This window comes from Rhea pennata, chromosome 9 (genome assembly GCF_028389875.1).
Source record: "Rhea pennata isolate bPtePen1 chromosome 9, bPtePen1.pri, whole genome shotgun sequence".
Lineage (NCBI taxonomy): Eukaryota > Metazoa > Chordata > Aves > Rheiformes > Rheidae > Rhea > Rhea pennata.
Genome location: NC_084671.1, coordinates 1,802,088 through 1,818,940, shown reverse-complemented (window position 1 = coordinate 1,818,940; position 16,853 = coordinate 1,802,088). Strand labels below are relative to the sequence as shown.

The 16,853-nt window shown below is 47.6% G+C and overlaps 1 protein-coding gene across 2 annotated transcripts in view; it reads right to left on the bottom strand.

Moving 5' to 3' along the window:
- Nucleotides 1-5,766: 5,766 nt before the first annotated feature.
- Nucleotides 5,767-16,853, bottom strand: part of GMPS (guanine monophosphate synthase) — a 34,674-nt gene continuing 23,587 nt past the window's right edge. For both annotated transcript variants that reach the window (XM_062582990.1, XM_062582991.1), the window contains 5 exons: nucleotides 16,529-16,654; nucleotides 15,384-15,499; nucleotides 12,563-12,693; nucleotides 10,597-10,769; nucleotides 5,767-9,028 (listed from right to left, as the gene is read on the bottom strand). In XM_062582990.1, the coding sequence (XP_062438974.1) occupies nucleotides 8,927-9,028; nucleotides 10,597-10,769; nucleotides 12,563-12,693; nucleotides 15,384-15,499; nucleotides 16,529-16,654 (648 nt within the window). In that variant the 3' untranslated portion in view covers nucleotides 5,767-8,926. The remainder of the gene's footprint in view (nucleotides 9,029-10,596; nucleotides 10,770-12,562; nucleotides 12,694-15,383; nucleotides 15,500-16,528; nucleotides 16,655-16,853) is intronic.

The following is a 16,853-nucleotide window of genomic DNA, read 5'->3' as shown; positions in this document are numbered from 1 at the left end:
GCACACACACCACGTTGCACTCACACCGCGCTGCACACACACCGCGCTGCGCTCCCACCGCGCTGCACACACACCGCGCTGCGCTCACACCGCGCTGCGCTCACACCGCGTTGCACACACACCGCGTTGCACTCACACCGCGCTGCACTCCCACCACGCTGCGCTCACACCGCGCTGCACACACACCGCGCTGCGCTCCCGCCGTGCTGCACTCACACCGTGTTGCACACACACCACGCTGCACTCCCGCCGCGCTGCACTCACACCGTGTTGCACACACACCACGTTGCACTCCCGCCGCGCTGCACTCACACCGCGTTGCACTCACACCGCGTTGCACTCCCGCCACGTTGCACTCACACCGCGCTGCACTCACACCGCATTGCACTCACACCGCGCTGCACTCACACCGCGCTGCGCTCCCACCGTGCTGCACTCACACCGTGTTGCACACACACCGCGCTGCACTCCCGCCGCGCTGCACTCACACCACGTTGCACTCCCGCCACGTTGCACTCACACCGCGCTGCACTCACACCGCGTTGCACTCCCGCCACGTTGCACTCCCGCCGCGCTGCACTCACACCGCGCTGCACTCACACCGCGTTGCACTCACACCGCGTTGCACTCCCGCCACGTTGCACTCACACCGCGCTGCACTCACACCGCATTGCACTCACACCACGCTGCACTCACACCGCGCTGCGCTCCCACCGTGCTGCACTCACACCGTGTTGCACACACACCGCGCTGCACTCCCGCCACGTTGCACTCACACCGCGCTGCACTCACACCGCGTTGCACTCCCGCCACGTTGCACTCCCGCCGCGCTGCACTCACACCGCGTTGCACTCACACCGCGCTGCACTCACACCGCATTGCACTCACACCACGCTGCACTCACACCGCGCTGCGCTCCCACCGTGCTGCACTCACACCGTGTTGCACACACACCGCGCTGCACTCCCGCCACGTTGCACTCACACCGCGCTGCACTCACACCGCGTTGCACTCCCGCCACGTTGCACTCACACCGCGCTGCACTCACACCGCGTTGCACTCCCGCCACGTTGCACTCCCGCCGCGCTGCACTCACACCGCGTTGCACTCACACCGCGTTGCACTCACACCGCGCTGCACTCACACCGCGTTGCACTCCCGCCACGTTGCACTCACACCGCGCTGCACTCACACCGCGCTGCACTCCCACCGCGTTGCACTCCCACCGCGCTGCGCTCCCGCCACGCTCCCCCAGCCCGGCCGGGTACTCGGGCTGTTCAGGCGCTCTGGGGCTCCGAGCGGAAAAGACCCCAGCACGCGGGGGGGGGGAGGGGGATCGTGCCGAGTTTTCCCTCCCGGCTCGGCAGCTGCACGCCCGGCCCCGCGCCCCGCCGCGGCCGGCGGCGTTTGGGCTCGGCGGAGACCGCGCCGCGCGCCGCGTGCGGCTATTTTAACGCTGCGGAGCACTGAAGCGACCCTGCCCAGGGCAAACCCCGGGGCGCGAGGGCAGAGGCTGCGGCGGCCGCGAGGCGCGGCGGCACCGGCTGCCCCCTCCGCCAGCGGCGTCCGTCGCGCTTGGGCGACGCTCAGAATAGCTTTTTCCAGGCAAAAAAGGGGATCGGTTCGCAGAGAGCAAGTCCTCGCGGCCCGTGGCTTTACCGCGGAGGCCGGTTCCGGCGGCTCGCTGTTGTAAGGGCTCGGCCCATTTCCCAGCCCTCCTTCCCGTGCCGGGCACAGCTGCAGACGCCGGTTAAATAATCAAGTGATGGATGTATCGCGACCCCGGCTAATCCCTAAACCTTCCAAAGCAGATAAACGGAGACTGAGCTCGGGAAGGGAACATATTTAAAAAGATTATAATGCAATGTCGCGGGGGGGATTTTGGCGTGGGAATGCGGATTCCCGATTCCGCTCCCGCGGCGGGAGCCGGCCCTGCGCCGGGGGGGCTCCGCCGGCTGCCGCGAGCGCCCGCTGGGTCCCCCGTTTATTTGGGGGAGAAAAACCAATTACTGAGCCCCCCGCTCCACCCTTCGCTCGGCGTCGTTAGACGTCTTTGCACTTAGCGGCGGCTTCCCCCGCCGCCCCCCGTTTCGCCCCCCGGCAGCCGGGGCCGCCGCTCGCCCCGGGCTCCTTCCCCGCGCGGCGCCTCCCGTTTCCGCCCACGTCCCGTTTTATTCCCGAGGAGCCAGGCCGGACTGCCAAGGTTTGGCCGTTAGGAGCGACTGGATTAGAGGAAATCCGGCGGCGGGGCGATCCCGCCCGCGGAGCGGCTGCTTCCCAAGCCGACGGGCGCCCGCTGCGGGCCAGGCCTGGGCAGCGAGAGGGGCGGCGGCGGCGGGCGCAACCCGGGCGCAGCGGCCGCGTCTTCCCAACCGGGGGAAAAAGAAAAAGGAACGGGAAGGAACAGGTGAAACTGCAGCCACGCCGCCCGGGCAGCTCGTGCGGGAGCCGCCCGAGCAGCCGCGCCAGCCGCGAGGCGCTCGCTCCCGCAGCCGGCGGCCGCCGGGAACGCCGAACGGGGCCGGGGAGCCCCGAGAGCCTTCGCGCGGCGCTTCCCCCAGAGCCCTCCAGGACTGCGACTCCTGTCGCTGCTGCTGCCGGTCGCGTAGCTGCTGCTGCTGCTACTGCCCTTGCTATTGCTCTTCTTGCCCTCGCTACTACCGCTCTTCTCTCGCCGTCGCTCCTGCCGCTGCCGTGCCTACCTGTGGGGCATGCCGGTGGCGTGGGCGACGGTGTGCCGGGGCGCCAGCTCGCACAGCTCCAGGTACCAGTTCATCTCCAGCTCGCGCAGCAGGGCCAGGCGGCGGGCGCGCTGCGGCGGCGGGGCGGCGCGGGGCGCCGGGGCGGCGCGGGCGGCCTCCCGCGGGCCCCGCTCCCGGCCGCCCAGCGACAGCACCGACGGCTTCCGCAGCTTCGGCGCCTCCTCGGCGGCTTTGCCGCCCACCGTGCCGGTGCGCGCCGCCAGCATGCCGCCGGGGCCGCGCCGCCGCCCTCGCAGCCTGCAAACTGATTTTCCCCGCGCGCTCCCCTCCCTCTATAACCTCCCGCCGGCTGCAAAGCCGTAATCAGATCCCTGCCGCAGGGCTTAAGCGGGAGAGGAGCTGCCACCTGGCCGGGGCGCCGCCGCGGCAAGCGGCACCGCGCCGGGGCCGCGCTGGGCGAGGGGGGCCGAGCACGGCGCCCGCCTCGTCCCGTCCCGTCCCGCCGCGCTGGGAGCGGGGCCGGAGCGCTGCAAAACGGGCTCCAGCCTCTGCGTTTCTCCCGCAAACCTCGCCGCGGGCCCCGCCGCAGCCCTCTCGCCGGCCGGCGAGGGCAGAGTGCAGCCCCCCGGGCCCCGCGCGGCTCCCCGCTCCCCACGTGCAGCAGGAGCCGCTGCTCAAGCGGCGGGCGCCGAGCGCGGGCAGGGCGCCAGGCGCTGCGGTGCGGGGTCGCCGCGCAGGGACACCCTAGCTCGCCTCATGAAAAATGCAGAGAGACGGCAGGGCCCGGCGCGGAGTTACCCGGGCGGCCCGAAACGCCGACGGCGGCTCTGCACGGCCGCGCTGGAAGGGGCAGCGGCCCCGCGCGCCCCTGGGCCTTGCCCGAGGGTTTGGAAGATCCGCCGCGCCCCTCGGGCAAGCACCGGCAAAGCAGCCGGATGCTGCGGAGAGCCACGGCGGCAGGTCTGAGCCCACGGAGAGCGGCACGCGTCCCGGCACGCATCCCGGCACAGGGCACACGTCCTGGCCCATATCCCAGCCCGAAGCACGCATCCCGACATGCATCCCAGCACATATCCCAGCAGGTATCCCAGCCCAGAGCACGCGTCCCGACATGCATCCCTGCATGGGGCTCGCATCCCGACATGCATCCCAGCACGTATCCCAGCAGGTATCCCAGCCCAGAGCACGCGTCCCGACATGCATCCCTGCATGGGGCTCGCATCCCGACATGCATCCCAGCACGTATCCCAGCACGTATCCCAGCCCAGAGCACGCATCCCGACATGCATCCCTGCGTGGGACACACATCCCGACATGCATCCCAGCCCGTATCCCAGCCTAGAGCACACATCCCGACATGCATCCCTGCGCAGGGCATGCATCCTGACATGCATCCCAGCCTGTATCCCAGCAGGTATCCCAGCCCAGAGCATGCATCCCAACATGCATCCCAGCCCGTATCCCAGCGCAACGCCGGGGCGGCACGGCAGGGCTCCCCGGGGGAAGAGAGGAGCTCTTGGGGCACGCAGCGTTCCCGAGGCGGCAGGACGCCCTGCAACGGCGGCGGGGGCCCTGCGGGGATTCGCCCACGTGCCACGGCAGCTGGGTCGAGCGCGATGCTCCGGAGTGAAAAAGGCGCGGAAAAGCCCTGTCGCACTGACATCCCGAAAGCTGCTGAGGACAAGCTCCTTCCTGGCCCCCTGGGGAGCCAAAGCACGGGCTCCTCGGCCTTAGGCCGCTCCGCACCCCTCGCCGGGGTTGGTCCGGCTCCGTCGGCTCACGCGCAAGAACCGCTGCCCCCCAGCAGCCCCTTCGGGAGAAAACGGGACAGGCAGCGCCTCTCCTCCAGCGCCAGCCCTTCATTCAGGCTCTCGGCTGAGCCGGAAAGGCCCCCGGGATGCTTTCCCATGGTTTATTTCATCCTAAATGACTGGAAAAAAAAGGGAAGAAATCCTAGAAATAGCTTCACGTTGGTCTTTGCACCCTGCAGCGCCGTGGGGGAGCCGGGAAAGGCCCTGCCCCCCCCCCCGCCTCTGCAGCTCCCCCTTTTCCCAGCTTTCTGGCCCCGGGACAAAGCACTCACGGTGCAGGAGACGCGTGGCAAGAAGGAGCCCGTGGAAAGAGCCACACGCGGCCCCGGCTCTGCCGCTCCCTGTGCTGGAAGGGAAAGGCCTGTACGCAGGAGTGGTACCGGGAAGGTCACCCGCGCTAACGTGGGCCAGAACCGGGTCTGGGGCATCAGAGAGGCCGAAGAGTTGGAAAAAATCCAGCTTCAGTAGCTGCTGCCAAAAGACAAGGAGAAAAAGCAATGCAGCCTTAAGCGTTTGTTTTTGACATCAATATTGAATGCAAATTTTCATTCAAAGGGATCCTGCAACAGTTACAGTTGACATTTTCCAAATGTTTTTTGCTTTGAAATGCCTTAAAAAAAAAAAAAAAAGAAAGAAAGAAAGAAAGAAAGAAAGAAAAGAAAAAGACAGACAGACTTTAAGAAAGCTCTTCTCTTTAAAACTTAAAAGCACTAACTCTGCAAACGAAGCGCTTCCGCAGAAGGCAGCTCTGCCTGACGTGCAATGGTCCCTCCGCGACGCACTTCAGCTCCCGCGCGGAGCAGCCTCGCCGGGCGGGATCCACAGCCGGGCCGCTGCTCCGAGTGCCGCTGCGGCCGCCGAGGCCACCTGAAACCGAATGTTAAAAATCTCTTTTGGAGCTGTGCTCGCAATAAAGCACGGATGTACATTCACATTGTAAGATAAAAACCTTTTTGTGCTTTTTGTCCCGCGCGATCAGACCGAGGACCGGGCCGGCCGAAACCCGCCTCGCGCCAGCACCGCCGGCGGCGGTCTGACAGAGGTTTGCTCAGGCTAAATATCATCAAACAAACAACTTCAGACAGGACTCCAGCGCAGAGCGCCACGAGCAAGAAATCCGGGAGCTGGCGCGCGGCAGCCGGCCCCGGCAGGGACGCGGCCCGCACCGAGAAGGCGGTTTAACCCCAAACAGGCAGCCCATTTATAAAGCAGTTCCTGTAGGGAAACCCTGAAAAATAAAAATCACACAAGCGTTCAAACATAATATTTTTATTTGTGGATAAAAATTAAGGCTCACAGTACTTTATCATTTCACAAGCAGAAAAATGTTAAAAATTGAGAATGACGGGGAATACCCCCGATACAAATTCCTCTAACCGCTGACATGTTTTACTGAAGACTTGAGGTGAACAATTGTACAGGGCAGCTACAGTTATTAGTTTGTAAACTATGTGCTAAATATGCTTTTGAAGAAATGCGAACAGTCTTAATCCGCTCTCCGCTTCCCGCTGTTCTACACACACGGATCCCACAAAAACCGCCCGAGGACTGCTGGGGCGACGCCGACCTTCCTAAGGATAACCGAACACGTCTAGCATGCCTGGCACAGCTGCTAAATCGGGGGAAAGATATTTAAAGACCACCAATTTTATTTCCGTAAGACATATTTTGTTTATAGTGCAATCGTTTATGACTAGATGTTTCAATATTTACCTTTCTGACTTAAAAGGAACAAAACCAAGGCGTACATTCCTAAAAAGCACAGGTCTTGTTATCAAGCTCCATTTCACTAAAAACATGAAAGCAACCAACATGATTAAAGATGTTAAAAGCGTATGTCAAACTTCAGCATACACACTACATACAGGTATACATTATACCTGTAGTTAAGACACAACTCAAAGTAGGACTTCCAAGTACACAACACACAGCAAATATTAGCCCTCCCCGTCCAGGTGCCTCTTCAGCTTGCAGTCAAGAGGTAACGTTAGCACGGGCCCCAAACGCTACGGGCGTGACGTTACGCGAGCTTTCTTGCCAGTCCGAACCATGAGACTATATACTGCATACTCACTCACACAGAGGCCAGCTAAGAGTGTCTCATTAGAGTTAAAGTTTTGGGTTTAAGAGGTGCCCCAAATTCTTTACCAAAAAAAAAAAAAAAAAAAAGTAATTCCTCCTTCCACTTTGCCTACTCATCCTCAAGGTACCAGACAAACTGATGGCAGCGGCAGCAATAGCAAGCCTATTTACAATAAGCAGTAACTGCTACAATATTAAAAAGCTGCAGTTTTTCTGCATCACACCAAGAAGATTTATTCCTTGTGGTTGCACCATTTACATACAAGATATCAACACAGTCAGGAAAAAAGAAAAAGAAAAAACAAAAAAACACTATCCTCAGCTTTTTCTGATGGAAAAAAAAAAGTATCATAAAGCCATAATTTACTTAGGGAGCTTTCTTTTGAACTAAAATACATTTGAAAACAAATCTGTTTTCAATAGAATCCATGCTGTAATAGATTCTGCCCCAGCAAACAACAGTTTGTAGGGTTTTTGACTGACAGCTTCTAATAGATCACAGTCCAGTAATAAAATAACATTTATATAAATAATACTTCACTTACGTAGCAAAGAGCTCACCCAAAGAGCTCAAAGAGGCTATAATGGATGTGTTAGAATTACTACCCTCATTTCATAAATGAGACAAGTGAGATACACATAGATTAAAGTTAATCTACCCAAGATACTGTATCTGCTAGGAGCAGAGCTAAGACCAGAAGGCATTTTTTTTCCTAATTCCACATTACGTGCTCCAGCCACTTGTCCGCTGCCCTCCTGTACATCTATGCTGTCAAGAGTATTTTCAAAAAAGCAGCAGAGGGCTACAATATGCCATCTCCTTCCCCAAACGAAAGACAACTTCCTAGTGACATAAGCAAAGATATAAATTTAAACAAGTTAGCCATATCCTATAAACAGAAATGAAACTAAATTTCTGTAATATAAGTGTAAATAGTAAATGTAAAAACAATAAAAAAGTGTGCAATCAAAAGAATATAAACATTTCCAACCATTATTCCAGTTCACAAATCTATTTAAGTGGAAATATAGGTAGCTACAGCCATTAAACACACCATGTTATTGAACAGTTAAAAACAAGCATCTCACTCCCATGAAACAATTTGGCAGCTGAATGAAATGCAGCTGTTCAGAAAGTGGCTAAAACAATAAACCTGGGTATATAACTAAGGTTATAACAGCCACAGGTAGCCTGTATGTACCCAGCAAGCTGCTCAGGTCCAAATCTAAAATGTTACAGAAATTATACTTTGAAAGACTGCAACTGTAGGACATTCTCAACATTCTTAGGTGCATGGAAATAGCTGGCCTTTGCCTGAAGATATCAGGAAAAGAACAAGTGTCCAAAGTAACCACATCTCACCTCTTAAATTATTGCTCACTTAACCAAACAGCGAAATAGAAAGGGCTGAAGGAATCCATGTTGATGGGTTAAGTCCGCTCTGATATCATGATTCCACACTAAATGACTATAACGTTTAAAAGCTAAGTATAATACACAGAAAAGGTGTTCCTGTAAAAGCCATGTGCAGAAAATAAACTGCTTTTCCAATATCACTCCCATTTTAACTCTTCCATCAGAATCCTCAAAAGCACACACGGACATTTCATCGTCTGCAACTTGACCTACGTATACATGCAGTAAGTGTATACTGAAGATCAGTAAGTGTATACACGTTTGTTACCAACAAACACCTATCAAGTGATGCAAGAGGGAGTGAGTACAGAAAGAAGGCAGAAGGTCATTTCATAACACTCTACATTGCTCTGTTGGAAACTCAGTGTCATTGCCATGGGCTAACACATCAAATAATAATAGAACAGGCTTAACAGTACACAATAGATACACATTAGTTCCACAACTCAACAGTACCCACCACTCCATTTGGCAAAATATTTATTTATAAGAAATCTGTCCAAAAGCAGTTGGTCACATAAAGTATTCATTATACATTTTTAGGCTGTAACAATGATTTTGGTAGAAGTAAATAAACTGTCTCTTTTACATGGTGTACAAAAACAAAGAGACATTGAAATGACAGTTAACAATAAAACACATGAAAACAGGAAGAATCAGTAAGACAAAGGCAAAAGCAATAGGAATCTGTCTGCGCACAGGCAATGCTGCCATGATTATTTACCCGTACAAATCCTCAGCCCCACTTAGTTATCCCCAACACAGCTCTTAACTGCAGATTTATGCTCCAGGAGAGGAATCAGATGTGATGTAGCAGCTCCAGTCACTCTTTTCACAGTACTGCATGTCAACACTGGGAATGGTTTCTGATATGATTTAAACTGCACACAGTACTTCAATAGAAAAAAAGTTAATTACTCCCACTCAGTAGTTCCTGGTGGTTTTGATGTCAAGTCATACATCACCCGAGAAATGCCAGGAATCTTCTTGATCTCTGCCACCATTTTTAGCACAACCTATTGTGCAAAAAAAAAAAAACACAGACTTCATGAAAGTTATCCTAGAAAAGAATAAATATATACACTTATTCATACTAATATTGTTTTCATGTGGCAGACAAAAAGCCTATAGTTATTAGCACATAGCTACCAATTAATGAATAAAAACATTTTAAAACATCTAGCTTCATGATCTCTTAAGTTATATTTGAGACTTGCTGATTTTTGGCACTGATAATAAAATACATTTCTCTCAAGGCAGCAGCTCTTCAGCTTCAAAACTTTTTTATAGAAGTTCAGCAGGAATAATAGCGCTGGCATGCTTTATTATCAATCATTTTCACAGATATTTCTCAGGCCATCATCTCCAGTTAACCCACAGTCAAACACAAAAAAATAGCCCAAGTGAAATAGTGAACTGTTAAAATGAAAAAAGGAGCTCTAAAGGTTAAGAAAAGTAAATCACAGAAAGAAAAACGTCCAAGGCAAGGACTTTCCATTGACAGTTCTCCAGAGTTCACTTCAACTAATTTTAGCAGGAGTACTTCTAGACGAGATTGGGAATTACACAGTACTTTCTTGATCATTAATAATAGTAAGTTCAGCTTCCTTGAAAATTTCACAACTCGTAGTTGTGGAACTGCAGGTTCCACACATACTTACACTATAAAACAGTGTGTCAGGTTAGACAATACACTGTTCTCCATTAGGAAAAACATTTTTTAATGATTTTTTTAAATGAAGTATGACTATTTTTCCCCTTAATACAGGTTTTCCACAGCCTCTATTCTATTATCACAGTATTGTCTACTCTTAAAATTAATATTTTACCTCTTGAATGGGTTTTGTGCAAGCTTCCAGAGTAAATGAATCCTTATTTTATATAATGGAATAGTTTACATGGTAACATAACCTTAAACCATCTCTTCTTTAAAGGCTGCTTTAAAGTAGAAGGCTTGACAGTTACACACAACTACAAAACAACGTCGATACGATCTTCAAGTATGTAGAAAAATAGAGCCAATTCTGTTGTGTTCACCTACTGCATTTCAATAGATCTAAAGTACTCAGAATTGTGCGAGTTTCGAGAAAAGATGCCTAAACTTGAACTCTCAAGTCCTTCTAGGCACTTTAACTGAAAATAGCAGGCTTTGAGATGTTAAGGAGCAGCAAGTTCCAGTAAAGTCAAAAGTGGGTATCAGCAGCAATTCTGAAAGTCAGGACATCCAATTACCTATGCAAATAAATAGCTTTAAAACCTCAGAAATGTTTGTGGTTTGGGGTGTTTGTTTTGCTTTGTCTTAATCAGTGGTATTTCAGATTAACTCTACGGGAAAGAATTTTTTTTTCTCCCCTCAAGATTGTCATACCCATCAGAAAACACTGCCAGCTTCTCATTTTATTACATATTTTCCCCAAAAAACAGTATGTTCCTTCTAACCAATACTGTAATTTTTGTCTCTTTTTCATTGTAAGATCAAATTCAAGACACAAGTAAGCAAGAACCAAAGAGGGAATAAAACCGTAACACGCCTTCCACAATGACAGATTATGTTAGAAAGAACAAATACAAAAATTCTTATTACCTCTTCTGGAACCTCATTACCAGGAGTTGCTGCAATACCAGTCATGAAATCGCTAGTAATAAAAGTTCGAATAACCACAGATCTTTGACATGAAGGTTGCTTCTGTAGGGGGTCTCGATCAAAATGTAACGGTGTCAGAATTATTGGCATCTGGCTAATTTTTCCGGCATAACCTTCAGAAAAGCAGCAATGCAAGTATTTTTGGTTTTAAACATAAACATGACAAAGATTTATGGAGTTTCTCACCTATACTTGTTATGTGATTCCTGGCCTATGCAGTTAAACCACTCAAATTGCCACTTGCAATCATCATCATCATTTATGGGCATGCAGAACAAAACCAGATAATCTCAATTCCTGTAATTCACTGATTGCAATTTAAGATCTACTTTCCTTCCCACACAATACAATCACCGGATTTCATCTATCCTCATATCAAAAATAGTCAATCACATGAACACACATCTTTGAGACACTTCTAGTCTTCATAAGAGAAATCAAGATGACAATGAATCTCTTGGTAGGGCAATTTAACTGTTAATTATTCTCACTGTTACTTCCAGAGAAAGTATCTCGGTCTCTTTGACATATTTAATCTGAATTCGACATCTGAATTGCTGGGCGTTGTTTCGGCAACTCCAGACCATTATCTCAAGTGGTCTCATGTGGCTTTTTTTCCTAATATGTCCTTCTGAAAACCAATACACAGAACCTCAAATTTCACTGTTTAAATTATTTAGAAGTTTGAGACTCAGGTATGGCAAACTGCAGAACCACTCTACCACTGACTAGTCTCATCCCTCCGCTTCCTCTAGCCCAAGCTTTTGGTGCAAGGTGAACAGTAAGAGTACAGGGAGTCACTTCATTAAATGATAACTCAAGGCTTATTTTGGGGAATGAATCATTCAATCAAACGGTAAGTGTCACCAAAACTCAGCAAGATCAAAACCTAAAATTTAACAATGACAGTGTTATCCTAAGCATTCTGAGGCTATTTTTCTACAAACTATGGTAATACAGCCTTGCAAACAGAATTTGTAATTTTCAGAGAGAAGTTTCTCAGAAATTTTCAGATCTATACTTCATAACTTTATTTATACAAAATATAAGCAAATCTGATGAACCATTTCCATGCACATCCCACCTTCAAATGTGATTAAGTAAAAAAACCTGCACCTCATAACTACTATATTCCCAGACTCACTCTTTGTAATTTATCACACAGAATTGAGTATTCCCTGGATGTCAAGGGATTAAAATATTACTGTGTGCTAGCTCGAAGGGGTTCAGTTTACAAATACAGCTTTCACTTTAAATTCAAAAATATGAAAGCACTTTGGTCACAGATAATGAGCATTATCACCATTAGAAACTTTGTATATGGGTTTCTTTACACCCTCCAACACACCCTTTGAAAGTGCATCAAATTTCTATATATAATTTATTAACTTCAAGTACATACTGATGACTCACAGCATCATGGAAGAAAAATAATTTTGCTGACTTTCAGCTGGCTAACATTAATTCTGGTTCACTCTTGCACTGCAGTGCTACATCTTACCTCAGAGCTGCGCAAAGGGTCATAAGTAAACCTTAATCCCTACCAGACGAAGGTGTTATCTAAAAGTGGAAGGTACTACAGGAGAAGCTTTTAGTTAATTATGAAGAGGCTTTATCCTGTTGTGAGAAAGATGTTATTTTCAGTTACTTTGTGAAGAACTACAAACTTAAAACCTAAAATCAATTCTGCTAGCAGAAAGTCTAGCAACTCCTGTCTTTCAGCTATCAGACTCAGGAACTTTAAGAAAAAGGCTCTTGCCTGTCATCTCACTGAAGTAATAAATTTCTGGAGATATCCAAGAGCCACGTTACAGATTCTGATTTGACTACTATAAACTATATCCAGTTAGGCTTGCAGGAATCTTGGAACATGAATCTAGTCTATGGGATAAGGCTAAATACCTACCAGACTCCCTGAGAATATTGTGAGCCTCAAAATCAGCTTGTCGTAAAGTGCTGAGGACTCCTGTTGTTAGGAAAGTGGGTGTGACATCTGTAGGAGGTTCTTTGACTGGTGGACCGAACACATACACAACTCTGGAAAACAAACCAGATAGTAGAAAAACATATTTTATGTATGTGTAGTAAAGCAGATTGCCTAAAGACTGTATCTTCAGTGCTGCAATGAAGATAATGGAACCAGGGGAAAAAAAAAACAAAAACCCAAAAAACGTAATATTGGATTTTGCTACTTATTCAATAACTAGAACTTTATATAATTTAATGCATATATTCTGTAAACATAACATGCTTGTATCAGCTTTGAAAGTCAAATGTATTAATTTATCTTGGTTTCCTAGAGACTAGCAATAGCCTCAACGTTACTTATTCAAAAGAATAATCCTTTAAAAAACAGAAATGACAACTCAGTCGTATCACAGAGGGTGTTTTTTAAAAATTTTACTTTGATGTCAGTTAAAGTTAAGATTATTTTAAGAAAACTACTTAATAAATGCTTACAATTTCTATCTCCTCTCCTGTGGAGATACCAAAAAAATATCACTAAACAAAATACTCCTCCTTATTTAGAAATAGCTGTACTTTCATCACAGGCCATTAACACTGATTTATACATTTATAACATCCATACTAAACTTCCAAATTCAAATTAGTCACATGAGCTTTATCTTTTTAATCTCCTTCACTGTGTTTTATATGTTGCAGTAAAAAGAGCAAAGTATAATATGGTCCGACTAGCCTCACAAAAAGACTTTTATTTAATATGACAAATTCATACGAGTTACTTAAAAGTCTGTAAATACAAACCAATAATACTTGTCTAAAATACAAAGCAGGAAAATACGCAAGCTTTATATTCCAGATTTTTGTTTGTAATATAAAGTCTGCAGGCATAGTTCGGAAGAAGATCAACTATTTCACTGCACAACTCAAACTGCCAGCTTCCTAAACTCCCTTCAATATCCCTATAAATATCAATGAAAAATCTGAAAAACATATCCCAGTACTGTCAAACTCCTAGAGAGGTGATATAAACAGGATAGTAGTATTAAATCTACAAATAGGTTAAAGAATACAGCAATGCTGTAAATTAAACACATACTTTCAAAATTGCGCAAGCAACTCTGATTGCAGGCCTCTTGTTCCATTTTACACAGTTTGCTGATGATGCCAAGCTGGGAGGAGTGGCTGAAACACCTGAGGGCTGTGCTGCCATTCAGAGAGACCTGGCCAGGCTGGAGAGCTGGGCAGAGAGGAACCTCCTGAGGTTCAACAAGGGCAAGTGCAGAGTCCTGCACCTAGGGAAAAATAACCCCAGGCACCAGTACAGTCTGGGGACTGACCTTCTGGAGAGCAGCTCTGCAGAGAAGGACCTGGGAGTGCTGGTGGATGACAGGTTGAGCATGACCCAGCAATGTGCCCTTGTGGCCAAGAAGGCCAATGGTCTCCTGGGGTGCACTGGGAAGAGTGTTGCCAGCAGGTGGAGGGAGGTGATCCTGCCCCTCTCCTCAGCCCTGGGGAGGCCTCCTCTCGAGTCCTATGTCCAGTTCTGGGCTCCCCAGTATCAGAGAGACATGGAGCTGCTGGAGAGAGTCCAGTGTAGGGCTACAAAGATGATCAGAGGGCTGGAGCATCTGCCCTACGAGGAACGGCTGCGAGAGCTGGGCCTCTTCAGCCTGGGGAAGAGCAGACTGAGGTGGGGTCTGATCAGTGTGTACAAGTACCTGAAGGGAGGGTGTCAAGGGGACGGGGCCAAACTCTTTTCAGTTGTCCCGTGAGACAGGACAAGAGGCAGTGGGCAGAAATTGAAGCACAGGAAGCTCCGCCTGACCGTGATGGGGAATTTCTTCCCTGTGCGAGTGACAGAGCACTGGACCAGGTTGCCCAGAGAGGTTGTGGAGTCTCTTTCTCTGGAGATCTTCAAGGCCCGCCTGGATGCAACCCTGTCTACCATGCTCTAGGTGACCCTGCTGAGCAGGGAGGTTGGACTAGATGATTTCCAGAGGTCCCTGCCAACCTTACTGATTCTATGGTCCTTAAAGGAATATCTTGCAATATAAGATTTCACATTAAGAACACTACCTGTTTCAATAGGTGTCGCTTATGCTGTAGAAGTAACTTCGCTTTAAAGAATTACAAACAGTTTTGTCTTAGAAAGTTCACAGTCAGGCAAGGAGGATATCCATTCTCCAGAATGGCATCCAAATTCCCACAGCTTCCAGCAACTCTCTCAACCTCTAAACTAACTTTCAGCAGTATAAAACCTTGTTTTCATCTCAAAGAAACTTCAGCTGCTGGAAAAATTATGCAACCAGATAACCAGAAGATGCACTCTATTCACAAGAGAGCTTAGTTAAGGTTGCACTGCCTCGATTTGGAACTTTTCTTTGTGCCATTAGAGCTAACAGTTCCCTGTAATCTTTTTTTTGGACACACACAAAAACTCTCCACACTGCATGACATTACAGTTCAGTAATAGGTTTATACAACCTGACAAGTAACACTCTGCTTAAGTTGCACTGGCTTTTATCTGATCAAAATGAGGAGATAGGCCATCCAATTATTTTTCAAGTTAGCAACTCCAGAAATAAATCTAAATGTTGGTGTGTTGTGTGTTTGTAACCTCTTTATAATACATCTGTCCAAAATACAAAAAAGTTATACCGTGGATTAAATACAAGAAGCCTAGAATGCACAAGTATTACATTCCATACATCAAATAGATCATTAGAAATAAAGATATTCAATACTGAACAGAGAATACTTACCTGTTTATATTGTGGCACATGCGTGGTATGAGTCTGGCAAGAAACATAAGAGACTCCCAGTGTGGAGCATCTTTACTAGAGATCCCACAAACATAGCTATATGAACGACAGTCGCCCTAGGAAAAAAAAAGTTTAACTTGAAATTTGCTGCCAAAATAATTTACAATACTTTCTTGTTCATCTTGTAAGCTGTAAGCTACAGACACCATACTTTGTGTCAATATTTAATAGACACTAATCTGTTGAAGTCTGTATACTTAGCAATATCAACCGAAGAAGGAAAAAAAAAAAATCACAACAGAAAACAGAATCAGAAGTAAGACCTCCCTTGAGCTAACAAAAGTGTATAAAAGAATAAGAAAGCTTTCAGAATGGATATGCATAAGGTTTCCAGAGGATAGAGCTCAATCCTGCCCTCAAATTATCAATAAATAATCTGAAGAGGGTAAGTGACGAAGTGTCTTCTTGACTACTCAAGGGATCATTAAGTTATCATATGTAGCACCATGAAAATGCCAGCTCAATGTTTAGTGAATACAAATGAAAAATATGAAATTCAAAGGACAACCCACAGAAATTCCCATAGCATTAGAAAAGGACTAAAAGGAAAAAAAAAACAATATGCCACTGTGAAGATTCAAATGTTCCCATATCCTGAATTATTTCTATTTCTCTGGTTCCTTTCCTCTCAAGGATAAGGATATAGTACAAAGTACAGGAAAAGGCAACAGGTATGATTCACGTGTAGAAAGTAGCTTTTCTGACTGACTTAGACTCAGATTCTTCATTCTTGAAAGGGCCAAGGAGATTACAGCAAAGGCCTACCAGATCAAAGTTTTGAAGAAACTGCCTGTGATAGAAGTGACCAGCATTCTTCAGCGTGTATTATTTCAGGTGACCTGATGTCCTCAAACATGATACCTGGCATGATACCTACATTTACTCAAGTTTGCTTTCAGATGCCTCGAGACTTTTGCACTACCCGAAGTGACAAATTAAAGTAACATGGTTAGCACAGTCTTTTGAAGTTCATTTTCTCAAGGCAAGCCCCTTATTTTCACTCTTACAGTACTGATTCTATGTTTAATTACAGCCTGCCAAACTGCTAGGAATAAATTTAACATCCCTAGTATTAATCCGTTTACCTGCACTCCCACAGTTTTGATTGGTAATAAGAAGGCATTCAGTGAATGTAGGCTTGTAATCTGCATCAGTTTCTCCTGGTCTTCTTCAGTTGTACATGCTTTGACCCTTTGCAACAAAGTATGTGGCTGTAAAACGATGCAGAAAAATAACTTTTAATTAAAATAAAGCCCCCCAACCACTGAAACAAAACTTATAAAATGCAAAAAAAAAAACCCAAAAAATAAAAACAAAAAACAAACAAAAAAGCCATCACTTAAACTGCTGGTTGCTTAAATTTAGACCACATTTACACCTTTAAACTATTTATAAAATACCTTTTAGTAA